At 44.7% G+C, this 15,708-nt stretch overlaps 1 protein-coding gene across 11 annotated transcripts in view; it reads right to left on the bottom strand.

The window, feature by feature from the left end:
- DLGAP4 (DLG associated protein 4) overlaps nucleotides 1-15,708 on the bottom strand; it is a 199,059-nt gene that overhangs the window by 18,965 nt on the left and 164,386 nt on the right. For 8 of the 11 annotated variants that reach the window (XM_078444100.2, XM_060617109.3, XM_060617107.3 and 5 more), the window contains 3 exons: nucleotides 14,731-15,092; nucleotides 12,141-12,229; nucleotides 11,204-11,616 (listed from right to left, as the gene is read on the bottom strand). In XM_078444100.2, coding sequence (XP_078300226.1) covers nucleotides 11,204-11,616; nucleotides 12,141-12,229; nucleotides 14,731-15,092 — 864 coding nt within the window. Of the gene's footprint in view, nucleotides 1-11,203; nucleotides 11,617-12,140; nucleotides 12,230-12,474; nucleotides 12,555-14,730; nucleotides 15,093-15,708 lie in introns of those variants that run through there. The other 3 variants (XM_060617117.3, XM_060617131.3, XM_060617160.3) reach the window with 2 other exon arrangements.

The raw sequence follows: 15,708 nt of genomic DNA, 5'->3' as shown, positions 1-15,708 counted from the left end.
AACAACTACGTGATCATCTCAATTGATGCAGAAAAAGCACTTGACAGAATTCAACACCTTTCCATAAGAAAAACTCAAGAAACTAGGAATAGAAGGAAACTACCTTAACTAATAAAAGCCATCTATGAAAAACCCACAGTGAACATCATACTCAATGATGAAAGACTGAAAGTGTTTCCTCTAAGATCAGAGATGAGGCAAGGATGCTCACTTCTATTCAACAGTACTGGAGGGGCACCTGCATCGCTCAGTCAGTTAAGCGTCTGACTCCTGATTTCAGTTCAGGTCTTGATCCCAGGGTCATGGAATTGAGCTCCGAGTCAGGCTCCACACTGAGCATGGAGCCTGCTTAAGATTCTCTCTCCCTCTCTCTCCCTCTCCCCCCACTGCCCCGCCACTCTGCCCCACTTCCCTGCTTGCCCTTTCATTCTCTCTCTCTAAAATTGAAAACCAACAAAAAACAGTATTCGAAGTTCTAGCCAGAGAAGTTAGGCAAGAAAATGAAAAGACCTCTACATTGGAAAGGAAGAAGTAAAATTATCTCTGCTTACAGAATGATATTCTATGTAAAAAACCCTAAAGATTACACACATACACAACTAGAAGTAATAAATCAGCAAAATAGCAGGATACAAAGCGAAAAAAAATCAGTTGCATTTCTATATGCTAACAACGAATAAGATGAAAGAAAAATTACAAAAACAATTCCATTTACAATAGCATCAAAAAGAATAAAATAAATAACTGACCAACGAGCTGAAAGACTTGTACAATGGAAACTACAAAACACTGCTAAAAGAAATCAAAGAAGACATAATAAACAAAAACACATCCCCTATTGGTAGATTGAAGACAATGTTGTTAAAATGTCAATACTATCCAAAACCATTTACAGATTCAATACAGTCCCTTTCAAAAATCCCAATTATGTTTTTTTGTTTGTTTTTTAGATGGAACAGAAAAACCCATCCTAAAATTCATATGGAATTCAGGGGACCCAAATATGCAAAACAATCTTGAAAAAGAACAAAATGGAAGGACTCCTACTTCTTGATTTCAAAACCTACTACAAAGCCACAGAGATTAAAACAGTGGTATTGGCATAAAGACAGACCTATAGTCAATGGAATAAAATAGACAGCTTTGATATAAACGCTTGCATATAAGATCAAAAGATTTTCGACGAGAGTACCAGGACAAAGGGGGAAAGGACAGTCCTTTCAACAGATGGTGCTGGGAAAACTGGCTATCCACATGGAAAAGTACCTAATACCATATGCAAAGATTAACTCAAAATGGATCAAGGAACTAAATGTAAGACCTTTTTTCAACAGAAAAATTCTTAAAAGAAAAAACAGCACAAAAGCTTCAGGAAATTGGATTTGCAGTGATTTCTTGGCTCTGACATGAAAGGCACATGTAACAAAAGAAAAAACAAACTGGATTTCATAAAAACTTAAAATTTTGTGCATTAAAAGTCATTATCCATAGAGTAAAAAAAAGAGAACCCACAGAAGGGGACAAAATACTTGCAAATGATACATCTGGGTAAAGAATTAATACTTAGAATATATAGGGGCCCCTGGGTGGCTCAGTCGGTTAGGTTAAGCATCTGACTCTCAGTTTTGGCTCAGGTCATGATATCAGGTTTGTGAGTTCAAGCCCTGCGTCAGGATCTGTGCTGACAGCTCAGAGCCTGGAGCCTGCTTCGGATTCTGTGTCTCCTCCTCTCTCTGCCCCTCCCATGCTCACTCTCTGTTTCTCTCTCTCAATAATAAGTAAACATTTAAAAAAATGTAAAAAAAAAAATGGGCAAAGGACTTCAATGGACATTTCTCCAAAGAAGATAGGTGAATGGCCAATAAGCGCATAAAGAAATGCTCAAAATCACTAATCATTAGGGAAATGCAAGTCAAAACTATAATAAGATACCACCTCACACCCATTAGGATGGCTATGATAAAAAAAAAAACAGGAAATAGCAAGTGTTGGCAAGGATGTGGAGAAATTCGAACACTTGAGCACTGCTGGTGGGAATGTAAAATGATACAGTGACTATGAAAAATTAAAAATAGAATTACCATATGATCCAGCAACTCTACTTCTGGGTATATATTCAAAAGAACTGAAAGGCAAGGACTTGAAGAGGTATTTGGACACCCATGTTCACAGCGGAATTCATTCCTCACAGTAGCTGAAACATGGAAGCAATCCAAATATCTACTGATGGATGAATGCATAAGCGAAATGTGGCGTATGCATAATGGAGTATTGTTCGGTCATAAAAAGGAATGATGTTCTGAGATATGCTATAACATGGATGAACTCTGGGGACATTAATGCTAAGTGAAACAAACCAATCAAAAAAGATAAATACTGTGTGATTCCACTTTTATGAGGTGCTTAGAGTATTCGGAACATAAAGACAAAGTATAATAATGGTTGCCCGAGACTTGAGGGGGAAGGGAGAATAAGGAGTTATTATCGTTCAATGGGTAAAAACTGAAACGTTTTGCAAGATAAAAAGCGTTACAGGGATGGATGGTGGTGATGGCTGTACAACACTATGAATGTATTTAATAACACTGAAGTGTGCATTTATTTTTAAAAAATTATTTATTTGGGGGGGGGGGAAGAGAGAGAGAGAGAGAGATAGAGATAGAGAGAGAGAGAGAGAGAGAGAGAGAGAGAACCCTAAGCAGGCTCCACACTATCAGTGCAGAGCCTGTTGTGGGGCTCAAACTCATGAACCATGAGATTATGACCAGAGCAGAAACCAAGAGTTTGACACTTAGCCGACTGAGCCACCCAGATGCTGCTATTTATTATTATTATTATTTTTTATGATTTTATTTTTAAATAAGCTGCATCCCCAATGTAGGGTTTGAACTCACAACCCTGAGATCACAAGTCAGCACTGCTCCACCAAGTGAGCCAGCCAGGTGCTCTTGAACTGTACATTTAAAAATGGTTAATGAGGGGTGCCTGGGTGGCTCAGTCGGTTAAGCGTCTTCAGCTCAGATCATGATCTCACAGTTCATGAGTTCGAGCTCCGCATTGGGCTCTTGTGGACTGTCTGGAGCCTGGAGCCTGCTTCAGATTCTGTGTCTCCTTCCTTCTCTTCCCCTCCCCTGCTTGTGCATTGTCATCTCTCTCAAAAATAAACAAACATTTAAAAACATAAAAAAATAAATAAAATAAAAATGGCTAATGAATAAATAAATTCTATTCCTGAAACTAATATTACACTACATGTTAACTAACTAGAATTTAAATAAAAACTTGAAACATTGAAAAAAATAATAAAAGAATATAAACGATTAAGGTCGTAAATGTTATATGTATGAAAGAAAATATTGCCTCTTAGAGAAACCAGATTTGTCTCTGAAGAAGGACTGCAGAGAAAGAGTACTAACATTTCAAGGTCTTCCCCTAAGGAAAGAGCCAGCTGGTCACCCAGTCACCCTCTACAGCACAATGTCCTTAAACTCAGATGGACAATGAGACCACTTTATTGTAAGCAGTACCTGTCACTTTGTCACCAATAGAAATCACAGATAATTTCATATCACATTATAGCTGTCACAGTTATCTTGACATAATGTTTCCTGTCATCATTACTTTGAAACTCTAATAATTAGACTCACTGCTACATTGTTATTTAATGCCTTAAGAAAGAAGTACACATTTTGATGACTATATTAATGTAATTGGCTTCCTTTATTATTTGATGTAATTTTTACTGTATGTTATTTAAAACCAATTTTCTTAGGTGTCCATAGAAGCCTACCTTTCAACAAGCCCTGCCCAGGCAGAGCTGCCAGTTAGTTTCTCAGCGCTTCCATCTTCTTATCCTAATTTTAATTTTTATTAAATTAATATATATTCATACCTTTAAAAATAAGTAGGGATACCTGGGTGGCTCAGTCAGTTAGGGGTCTGACTTTGGCTTAGGTCATGATCTCGTGGTCTGTGAGTTCAAGCCCCACATCAGGCTCTGTGCTGACAGCTCAGAGAATGAGCCTGCTTCAGATTCTGTGTCCCCTGTGCCCACCCCACTAGCACTCTGTCATTCTCTCTCTCAAAAATAAACATTTGGCACAAAAACAGACACTCAGATCAATGGAACAGAATAGAAAACCCAGAAATGGACCCACAAACATATGGCCAACTAATCTTTGACAAAGCAGGAAAGAGTATCCAACGGAATAAAGACAGTCTCTTCAGCAAGTGGTGCTGAGAAGACTGGACAGCGACATGTAGAAAAATGAACCTGGACCACTTTCTTACACCATACACAAAAATAAACTCAAAAGGGATGAAAGACCTCAATGTAAGACAGGAAGCCATCAAAATCCTTGAGGAGAAAGCAGGCAAAAACCTCTTTGATCTTGGCCACAGCAACTTCTTACTCAACACGTCTCCAGAGGAAAGGGAAACAAAAGCAAAAATGAACTATTGGGACCTCATCAAAATAAAAAGCTTCTGCATAGCAAAGGAAACAATCAGCAAAACTAAAAGGCAACCGACGGAATGGGAAAAGATACTTGCAAACAACATATCAGATAAAGGGTTAGTATCCAAAAATCTATAAAGAACTTATCAAACTCAACACCCAAAAAACAAATAATCCAGTGAAGAAATGGGCAAAAGGCATGAAGAGACACTTCTCCAAAGATGACATCCAGATGGCGAACAGACACATGAAAAAATGCTCCACATCACTCATCATCCAGGAAATACAAATCAAAACCACAATGAGATACCACCTTACACCTGTCAGAATGGCTAACATTAACATCGGGCAACAATAGATGTTGCCGAGGATGTGGAGAGAGAGGATCTCTTTTGCACTGCTGGTACAGCCACCATGGAAAAGTCTGGAGGTTCCTCAAAAAATTAAAAACAGAACTATCCTATGACCCAGCAATTGCACTACTAGGTATTTATCCAAGTGATACAGGTATGCTGTTTTGAAGGGGCACATGCACCCCAATGTTTACAGCAGCACTATCAACAATAGTCAAAGCATGGAAAGAGTCCAAATGTCCATCGATGGATGAATGGATAAAGAAGATGTGGTGTATGTCTATATATACACATACATACAATGGAGGATTACTCGGCAATCAAAAAGAATGAAATCATGGGGCGCCTGGGTAGCTCGGTCGGTTGAGCGTCTGACTTCGGCTCAGGTCACGATCTCGCGGTCCGTGAGTTCGAGCCCGGCATCGGGCTCTGTGCTGACAGCTCAGAGCCTGGAGCCTGTTTCGGATTCTGTGTCTCCCTCTCTCTGACCCTCCCCCGTTCATGCTCTGTCTCTCTCTGTCTCAAAAATAAATAAATGTTAAAAAAAAAAAAATTAAAAAAAAAAAAAGGAATGAAATCTTGCCATTTGCAACTATGTGGATGGAACTAGAGGGTATTATGCTAAGCAAAATTAGTCAGTCAGAGAAAGACAAACATCATATGACTTCGCTCATATGAGGACTTTAAGACACAGAACAGATGAACACAAGGGAAGGGAAGCAAAAGTAATATAAAAACAGGGAGGGGGACAAAACATAAGAGACTCTTAAATATGGAGAACAAACAGAGGGTTACTGGAGGGATTGTGGGAGGGGGGGATGGCTAAATGGGTAAGGGGCATTAAGGAATCTACTCCTGAAATCATTGTTGCACCATATGCTAATTTAGATGTGAATTTAAAAAATTAAGGAAAAAAAAATTAAAATTTAAAAAAATTTTTAAAAAGAAAAAAAACATTAAAAATTTTTTTTTAAATAAGTAAAAGCACAGCAATGAAAGAAAAATAAATAGGACCAGGTCAGAATTAAAAACTATTGTGTATCAAATGATACTATCAAGAAAATGAAAAGACAGCTTACCGAATGGGAGAAAATATTTGCAAATCACATATTTAATAAGTGCCTATTATTCAAAAATTATATAAAGAACTCTTGCAACTCAACAAGAAAAAGACTGCCCAATTAACAAATGGGCAAAGGAACTGAATAGATTTTTCTCCAAAGAAGATACCCAAATGATGATCAATAAGAACATGAAAAGATGCTCAACATCATTACAGAAATGCAAATCAAAATGACAATGAGCTACTACTTTATACCTACTAGAATGGCTATTTTTTTAAGAGATGAAAACTAACAAGTGTTAGCAAGGATGTGGAGAAATTGGAACCTCCGTGCATTGGTGGTGGGAATGTAAATTGGTGCAGCCACTGTGGAAATCAGTATGGCGGTTCCTCAGCAAGCTGTAAACATAGGTCACCCAGCAATCCCACTCCTAAGTATATACCTGAGAGAACTGCAAACTGACTGAAACAGATACTTGCTTGCCAGTGTTCACTGTAGCACTATTCTCAGTAGCTGAAAGGGGGAACTAACCCCAAGTGTCCATCAACAGTTAAGTGGAAAAACAAAATGTGGTTATTTATACACAGTGGAAATCTTACTCAGCTTTAAAAGGGTTCTGATATATGCTACAACATGGATGAACTTTGAAAACATGCCAAACACAAAAGGACAAATACTGCAACATCCCACTTATATGAAATATCTCAAATAGGCACATTCATAGAGAAATCAGATTAGAGGTTACCAGGGGCTGCGGAGAGCGCAACGGGTAGTTATTGCTTAATGGGTTCAGAATTTCTGTTTGGGGTGGTGAGAAAGTTCTGGGAATAAATACTGATGATGTGCGACATTGTGAATGTAAGTAATGACACTGAATTGTACACTTAAAAGTGGTTAAAGCCATCTAGGTGGTTCAGTTGGTTAAGCGTCCGACTCTTGATTTTGGCTCAGGTCATGATCTCAAGGTTGGTGAGTTCAAGCCCCATGTTGGGCTTTGTGCTGACAGCACAGAGTCTGCTTGGGATTCTCCTTCTCCCTCACTCTCTCTCAAAAATAAATAAATAAACATTTTAAAAAGTGGTTAAAATGGCAAACTTTTTGTTATGTATATTTTACCATAATAAAAAAATGACAAATATGATCCAACCATTCCACTCCTACATCTATCTATACACAGAAGACTTGAACACAGCATTATTCGTGATGGCTTTTACCTTTCTGTTAGAGTCTTTACATCCTGATGCTTAAATAATTATTTCTTCATCTGTGATGTTACTATCATATATTACTAACATGCCAGCACATAACCTCCTACTCCTACATCAGTTCCTCACTTTTAAATAGAAATAACCAAGACGACTGGATGTTCCAGGAAACATCAAAACAAAAAGACAAATACAAAGACGGAACCTAAAGGACAGAGCACAGGGTCCCAGGAAAACTTACATTTATATATGTAGGTCTCGCAGGGGCAGGAGACACTCTATGCATAAAAAAAGGACAAAATATCATGAAAAAGAACAGTAGAATGACCTGTTGTATGGATGGCCACAGTAAACATGTGACAGACGGAGTTTGGAGATCAAGTCAGGAAAATGTCCCCATCTCCATAGAGTTCTCAAACAAAAATATACAAATAGCCACAAGGCATATTCAAAGATGCTGGACAATATTGGCCATCGCGGAGATGCAAATTAAAACCATAATGACATACTACTTCACGCTCACGAGGATGGCTAGATTCAAAAAGACCAGTAGTTGCAGGGTGCCTGGATGGCTCAGTCGGTCAAGTGTCTGACTCTTGGTTTCGTCTCAGTTCCTGATCTTGCAGTTTGCAAGCTCAAGCCCTGCATCAGGCTGACAGTGCAGAGCCTGCCTGGGATTCTCTCTCTCCTGTCTCTCTGCCCCTCCCTGCTTGTGCTCTCTCTCAATAAATAAACTTAAAAAAAAGAAAAAAAAGACCAATAATTGCAAGTGTTGGTGAGGATATGGATAAATTAGAATCCTCATATACCATTGGTGGGAATGTTAAGTGGTGCAGCCACTGTGGAAAATCATTTGGCACGTTCCTCAGAAAGTTAAACACGGAGTTTCCATATGATCTAGCAATTCTACTCCTGGGCATATATCTAAAAGAAATGAACATACTTCCACACAAAAACTTAGACACGGTGTTGACAGCAACATTACTGATACTAGCCGAAGTGTGGAAAAAACCCAAATGTCCATCAACAGATGAAATGTATAAAAAATGAAGTATACCCATAAAATGGACTATTATTCAGCAATAAGGAATGAAGTGCTGATACTGCTACAACTTGAGTGAACCTTAAAAATGTTATACAAAACATAAGCCAGACACAAAAGACCAGATACTGTATGATTCCGTTTATAAAAGTGTCCAGAATGGGCAAATCCACCGAGACAGAATTGTGGTTGCTAAGAGCTGAGAAAGTGGCAGGAACCAAGAGTGACTACTAATAGTTACAGTGTTTCTTTCTGGAATGACGAAAATGTTCTGAAATTAATAGTGATGGTCGTACAACACTGAGTGTACTAACTGCCATTGAACTGTACACTTTGAAAGGGTGTTACTGCCTAGGTGGCTCAGTCGGTTAAACGTCTAACTCTTGATTGTGGCTCAGGTCATGATCCCAGGGTTGTGGGGTCAAGCCCCATGTTGGGATCTGTGATCATGAAGCCTGCTTGGGATTCTCTCTCTGTGCCCTTCTCCCGCTCATGTGTGTGCACACGCACTCTCTCTTGCTCTCTCAAAAAATAAAAAAGAAAAGGGTGAATGGGTGAATTTCATGGCATGCAAATTATTTATCAATACAGATGTTATAGCATGGAAAAGAAAAAAAGAAAGAGCCTTACAGAAAGATAACCAAAAGATATGAGGAAGAAAAGATCAGAGACTGAGGCTCAATCCAGCAGGTCCAACGTCTAAGTGACACAAATTTTGGAGAAAATAGAGCAAATGAAAGCAAGGAAATTATTTTTAAGAATTAATGCAAGGCTGTTGCTCAGAAACAAAAGACCTGCATCTCCATATAGAAAGGGGCTATCGACTATGGGCACAGTACATTCCTGTACAAAGTCCCATTCCACAGCACAGCACTGAGAAATTTCACAAGAGAGGTCAAGCAAAGAGCCTAACAGCTTCCATAGTAAAAACACACAAAGGACTGAAAATTAGAATGCATCAAACTTTTCAGCACAAGTAACAGAAGCTAAACACAATATAGCCTTAAAGATCCTGAGAGAAAATTGTTTCAACTTCATTTTTATACGTACATATGTTATATATACAAACATATACATATACATTACATATATAATTCATTATTTTCAACTTTATACTCAGCCAAACCGTGTGAGGTCTGAATAAAGACATGCAGTTGCCAAAAATTTATCTCGAACTAAAGGTGTGTTCCAGCAAAATGAGGGATTATGCCAAGAAAGCAGAAGGCCACGTGGTCTGGAAAGCAGGGTGTCCCCCATGGGACAGCGGCCAAGGGCAGTCCCAGGTGATGAAAAGGGAAGTTTCTGGATAGCAGTGAGGCAGCAGGCCCACAGAGTAACCTAGCCAGATCAGAACAGAGGACAGACGTGCACCAGGAAAAATATGAAATCATGAGATTATCTGATATGTCTGCATATCTGAAAAATAATACTGATGAAGGCTGGCAGATCTGGTGGAGTGTGTAAAACATTACAAATAAGAACTTAGAAAATGAAGCGTATAAAAAAGATGGGGCAATCATTTATGCTAGGAAAAATAAAGTGTGTAAGAAAAGGAAATTAAACCATAATATAGTATTAGGCTCTGCAGTGAACAATAATATTTACATGCTTACAGTAAACAAATACACTGGTGGTTACTTAAGCCAAAACTGTGATGTAAGACATGCAGGGTGGGGCACAGGAGGCAGAGGTGATACAGCTAACTACTCACCTCTTATAAGCAGGAAATCAATACATGACGATGACTGATTTGAGAAGAATTAAGAGGTAATCACATTTAAAAGAAAAAAAAGCAATAGGAAGGCAAATACCAGGATGTACAGCTACCGACAGCTGCAAGCAGAGAAGTCTGAGGTCGGGCAGTGGGCTGGATGGTTCCTATTAGAAGTATTTCAGTGCACTCTCTGGTCCTTGGCTCCATTCTGATTTGTTAAATACTCTTACTGTGCAAAGTTATTAAGTACACAGCTCACAACAGTTCCCTGTGCAGCAGCAGGTGTGACATTAAACCTGGGAACTGGCCTAAAGGTCTATGGATACAGACCCATCCAAGGGTACCCTCCTCAGGCTCCACGCCATCAGGTGTCAGTGGGATGCTGACTTCATCCTTTCTGGATACTCTGGAGACCTGTCTTTCCTGCATGTTCTGTAGAGGGGCTCTCTTGGAGGATGAGCTTGGACTGAACCAAGTCAGGGCAGAGTGTAGCTGCTGGGGCCACGGCCTGGAGCTTCCCAGGGGCCACCTCTCTCCTGCTAACAACCACCTGTGAATCTAGGCTCCCTACATATTTTTAGCTCTTTCTGGAACTCATTTCCTAGAGGGATTTTTGGAAAGAGGCATGGATAGAGAGAAACAGAAGTAGAGAAGTAGATGGCTTCTATTTCACCCATTCACAGTTCCTCACACCCTGCTGAGGCCCATGGTTAGATCCTTGGTGCCTGGCATACAGTAGGCACTCAATAAGGAGCTGTTTAAGACATAAGCATGGGGGCGCCTGGGTGGCGTAGTCGGTTAAGCGTCCGACTTCAGCCAGGTCACGATCTCGCGGTCCGTGAGTTCGAGCCCCGCGTCGGGCTCTGGGCTGATGGCTCGGAGCCTGGAGCCTGTTTCGGATTCTGTGTCTCCCTCTCTCTCTGCCCCTCCCCCGTTCATGCTCTGTCTCTCTCTGTCCCAAAAATAAATAAAAAAAAAAAAAAAAGACATAAGCATGGTACCAACTTTCTGTGTCCCACACGTCTTCGGGCCCTTTACATGCACTGCCACCTTCAATCCTCACAAATGCCCCCAGAGAAGGCAGGAGTAGCTCTACATTACATAGAAGAAACGGAGGGTTCGGAGGCACTTGACTAAGGTCACTTCACTAGGAAGGGAAGGGCTGGGATTCAAGCCCACAGCCTGTACACCCTTCCTTGAGAAAGCTCAGCTTAGGTAGATAGAAGGGAGGAAAGAATGGAAATAAGAGGAGAGCTCACAGCTGACTCAAGAAGAGAAACTGAGGCCTTTCCCACTTGGAGGCTCCGAGGCTGGAGAACGAGCTGTGCACCTTTCTCTCCAGCCCGGGGCCCATCCCTGCAGCACTCACCTTCTTCAGAGAGGTTGTTCTCTTTGGTCTCCTTGTCCATCTGGCAGCACCAGCCCTCCAGCCGCTCTGTTTCTGCCTGAAGTAGTTTCAAGAACCAGTAGCCGTCCCGGCGGCACGCCCCTGGCTGTGCTGGCTCTGCCGGGGAGCTGGAGGAGGTCTCGAGCCAGGGGTCAGGCGGGGGCAGCGAGGATGCCTCTAGGGCAGGGTCGCTGTTGTCTCCATAGGAGAGGTTGCGCTTGATCTGGGCAATCTTGGGGACCTGCCGAGGGCCGGCATCGATGCTGATGGAGTTGGGGTGTGGGGTACAGTCCGGGAGGCTCCTCTCAGATGACTTACAGCTTGAGTCGTTGGCATCCTGGGTATCTGAGTCGGTGTCCCGTCGGGAGGACATGCTGTGAGAGGGGGCGCTGCTTCTGGGGGGAGGACAGGGGGGTGGAGTGGGGTGGGGACAGGAAGGGGTGAGAGTCACCAAGAGGGCCAGAGACCAGAGGCCACCCCGACCCGGACACACGGGAGACAGAGAAACGGATGCATCGTCTGCTCACCATGCGCCTGAAGCGGGTCCCACAGCCCCTGCCTCATTCTCTGCTCAGCCCTTGCCCCACCCGCGCCCACACGCGCACACACACACATGGACAAGGTCATAAGGTTGCCTGTTTACTGCAGTGGGGGCCAGAAGACCACCAACATTGGGGTGCTGGGCCGTGTCTCTGCCGGCTGCGGCCCCCCGTGGGCCAATTGATCTCACAGAGCAAGCGCTCATGGGCCCGCCCGCCTGCCTGCCCAGCCTCCAATGCCTGGGCCACTGCCCAAACCCCAAACCCAGCTTGGTTATCAGAAATCCAGCAAGGAGAAGTGGGTTAGGGAGAGCAGGAGAGGTGAGAGCAGAGGGAAGGGGAGGAGAGGGAGAGGCAGCCACCGCCTCTATGCGACTTACCGCCAGTCGTCCTCTACCTGAACCCCGATGGACTGGAATTTGGTAGCGGGACTGGGCTCCTCTTTTGGCACTGGCTGAATGCAGTCAACCTTATTGAAGGACAACGACAGCAACGGCACGGAGACAAAGACAAAAATAAAAAACAAACACCACACTTGCTGCTGAAATTCACATTAGTGGGACGACGCAGAAGGACAGACAGACACGAGGCATGCGGACACTGCACGTGGGCCCGAGGCTGGACCCAGTTAAGCCGGGCACTGCTCATTCGCGCGGAGCGGGCAGGTGGGTGGGCGGGAGGTGGGATGGGGTGGAGATGACTGGCTTTCCCTACTCTGAGGAGGGTGCCATCACATCGATTGCTTTGGGTCCGTTGTCCTCCGAGAGGTGGGAACCGTTCCTTCTAGTCCTCTCCTTTACACGCATCAAAGAGAAGAAAAAAAAGAAGGACGACGAAAGAGAAAGAAAACACACACACACACACACAAAGCCACAGCCGTTATCTGGTGTAGTCGAAGCTGGGGGCTGTCTTGAGGCAAAGATCACTCCCCAACCCTGCAGCTGAAGGGCAGGCTGGAGGTGCCTGTACTAGGGCCAAACCTTGGACATCGGTTCTGGATTTGAAAACTGCCCCAAGGCAATAGCCAATAAGGTCCCAGGACGCTACAGGATGCAGTCCCTGGGCCTCGATGGCTGAGGTTACTTTCAGCAGTGGGTGGGCCTGGGGAGCAGCAGAAAGGGCCAGGGACAGGGCCAAGTGCAAAGCTAGTGCTTTTTCTCCACTCCTGTGAAGTGGAAGGAAACACGGCAGCAGTGATACCCCGAATCTGCCTTTCTTCTTTGGGACAAAGCTGCATGGACGTGGAGCAGCCAGGCCGGCCCTTCCATCATTGCTCATGGATGAGGGAGAATCCACACTTGACCTAGGGCTTGAGGTACCAAGGGATGGGATAAGGGTTGTCAGGGTATCCTTGGAAATTGGGGACTCCCAATCTCTTGGCTTCACAGAAGTGGCAGAGGGTTGGGCGCCAGGCTCCTCCTCGCCACGGGGATGCAACTGCATTTCTCCTTCAGCAGGCGCCAGCTCAGGGAGTACAGCATCACCAATCTCAAAGAGCTGCGACAAGAGCTTGGAACAGGTGGGGGTGAAACCAGGGAAGGGGAAGGCCCAAGAGCTAGGATGCTCATCCCCAGGTAAATTTCTGGATGAAAGGAACCAACAGTGAGACTAAGACCTTCTGAAAAGACTGGAGTATCTGGTTTGGCCAGGGAGAGGATGGGGCTGCCCAAAGACCCTGCGTGGTTAAGACCAAGAGACTAGGCTACTTTCTATGTCCCTTAGAATCCCTCCTGGAGCAGCTGCACAGGGCAGGGACTTGAACCCCTTATGAAGGAGCCCAGAAAACATTAATCTCCCGGACAACTCTGTTCCTGTACATGTGGGGAAACTGAAGCCCAGGCAAGTGCAAGAAACTGGCTAATGAGTTTTTCTCTGGTTGGAACCCATTCAGTCTCCCTTGTGTCCCAAGTTCTTTTGGCATTCTAGCCCTCTGCCATCCACTCAGCCACATCCAGTTATCAGAGGCAGCTGGGGAAATGGGAGAGCCCTTCCAGCCCTAAGCCACAATGCACACCACCCTGACCTCCTTGAGGGCTCCACCTTTCTCAAGCTCAATGCTCACTGTAGCCACTTTCCTTCTTCTGTGCCCTGAGCGTGTTCCACTTTAGTCTGGAGGCTCAGTCAGGGCAGGTAGAGTCCTTGCACTCTGGACTGAGAACAACTCTTGAATCTGCAAAGCAGGGCTCAAGTTTCCCCAGCTCAGCCGACAAGACAGATTACTGTGGTCTGATGTGTACAGGAGGTGCTGTGAAGCAGTAGAGGGGAGCTGGTACACCCTGTCCTGCTGTGGGTGGACAGGGAGTTTGGCTTCCAGGAGGGTCTGCTGGCTTTGGCCACTTGGTCCTGGGGAAATATCTGCCTGGATCCTTTCCTATGGAGGGAGACCTCAGGACCAGCATCACACTTCTCAACTTGACATGGGCCTGGTGCCTCAAACCACCTACCTGTCCCCCAGGCCCGAGAAGGCTCTGGGTAAAGTTCCCCTCAAGCAACCCCCATGGCTCAAGGGCCCTGGGTCCTGGGCCCCAGGCCCATCGACGTCTAGGCTCCATGCTGCTCCCGCTGCCAAGCGGGGCTGCGGCCTCCGCACCCGAGCTGACCTTGGATTAGAGAACTGTTAGGCCAGTCCCACCTCCCACGCGTTGGCTGGCAGGGCAAAGGGTGGAATGGACAGACAGACAGACAGGTGAACAGTGGACAGGAGATGGCTGGCTGAGTGTAACTACATTGACTGGGATGACCCACTGGAGAAACAGGGACACATGCCCACGGCTACAGATTGCAACATGTGGGCAAACGTAAGGAAGGCATGGCTATGGGTGGAATTTGGTTCGGCCACTTGGAGCCAACCCTCCAAAAGAGACAAACCACTTTGCCCAGGAGACCTAGTGGGCCTCCACCAGATGTAATTACACGCAGGCAGGTGCACAGGGTGGGCTGAGGACATAAGAGTGTGAAAGGGACCCCTACTTGTATTCCTATAGATGACAGTTTCCTTTTGGGGATGGCCTCGGGGTGGGATTCAGAGCTGGTCAGCGTCCCTTGTTCACTCTTCAGAGCTGCATGTTTTGGGGGTGGCTCCGGGGCCTCAGGGGCTGGGATGACTCCACCCCGTGTCACACTGGGCGGTCGGGTACTGCTGTCCAGGCTGTCTGACGAGTTGCTGAGGCCCGACTGGCTTGTCACCTCACTCTTGTGGTCCTGGCTGTCCAAGTAGGTGTCCTGGGCAGACTCGGTGCTGCTCTGGACTGTGACAGAGATGAAGGGTTTTGACGTGGTACGTGGAGGGACTGGTGGTGGAGTCTTCTTATAAGCCACTAGACATGATGAACCTGCAGATAGAAGAGAGGAGGGCAAGGAGAAGGTAAGGTCCCAAACCTTTGGAACCCCTTTCAAGTCTGAGGCCCCACCTGACCTGGCCCTAGCTCTGGCCTTGGCTATTCCCTCAGGAAGGATTTGTGGAGCAGGAGAATGGGGGTCTGACACAGCAGTGACCAAGACAGACAGACATAGGCCCTGCCCACTCTTCTACTAGTCCAAGGCCAGGTCTAGCTGGGAATGCCAACATGGACCAATGACATCCTCCACCTCATAGTCACACACAAAGATATTATCCAGCTGGAGCATGGACTAGATGATAAAGTTCATGGTGCCACAGCCTGTGAAAGAGCCTGACCCAGTGGCAGGGGATGCGGTGACAGTGATACAGAGGTCAGGAGTGCTGAAGAATGTTAACCTTGCTCCCTCCTCAAGCTCACAGACAGACCTACTGTTCCCGCTGGTCTTTTCCTTTTTTACCTTCCCTTTGCTTGGATGCCCCCTTTCTATCTGGTCAAAGACCAATACATCCTTTAGGATCCAGCTAACCCTACTCCCATCTTGCTATTCCCACCATCCCCTCATTATGTGAAAACCCCATATACCAGTCTGCCTCCCTCAAGAGTCCAC

The sequence above is a fragment of the Panthera onca genome, chromosome A3 (assembly GCF_046562875.1).
Source record: "Panthera onca isolate mPanOnc1 chromosome A3, mPanOnc1 haplotype 2, whole genome shotgun sequence".
Classification (NCBI taxonomy): Eukaryota; Metazoa; Chordata; class Mammalia; order Carnivora; family Felidae; genus Panthera; species Panthera onca.
This window is presented reverse-complemented; position numbering and strand designations above follow the sequence as displayed.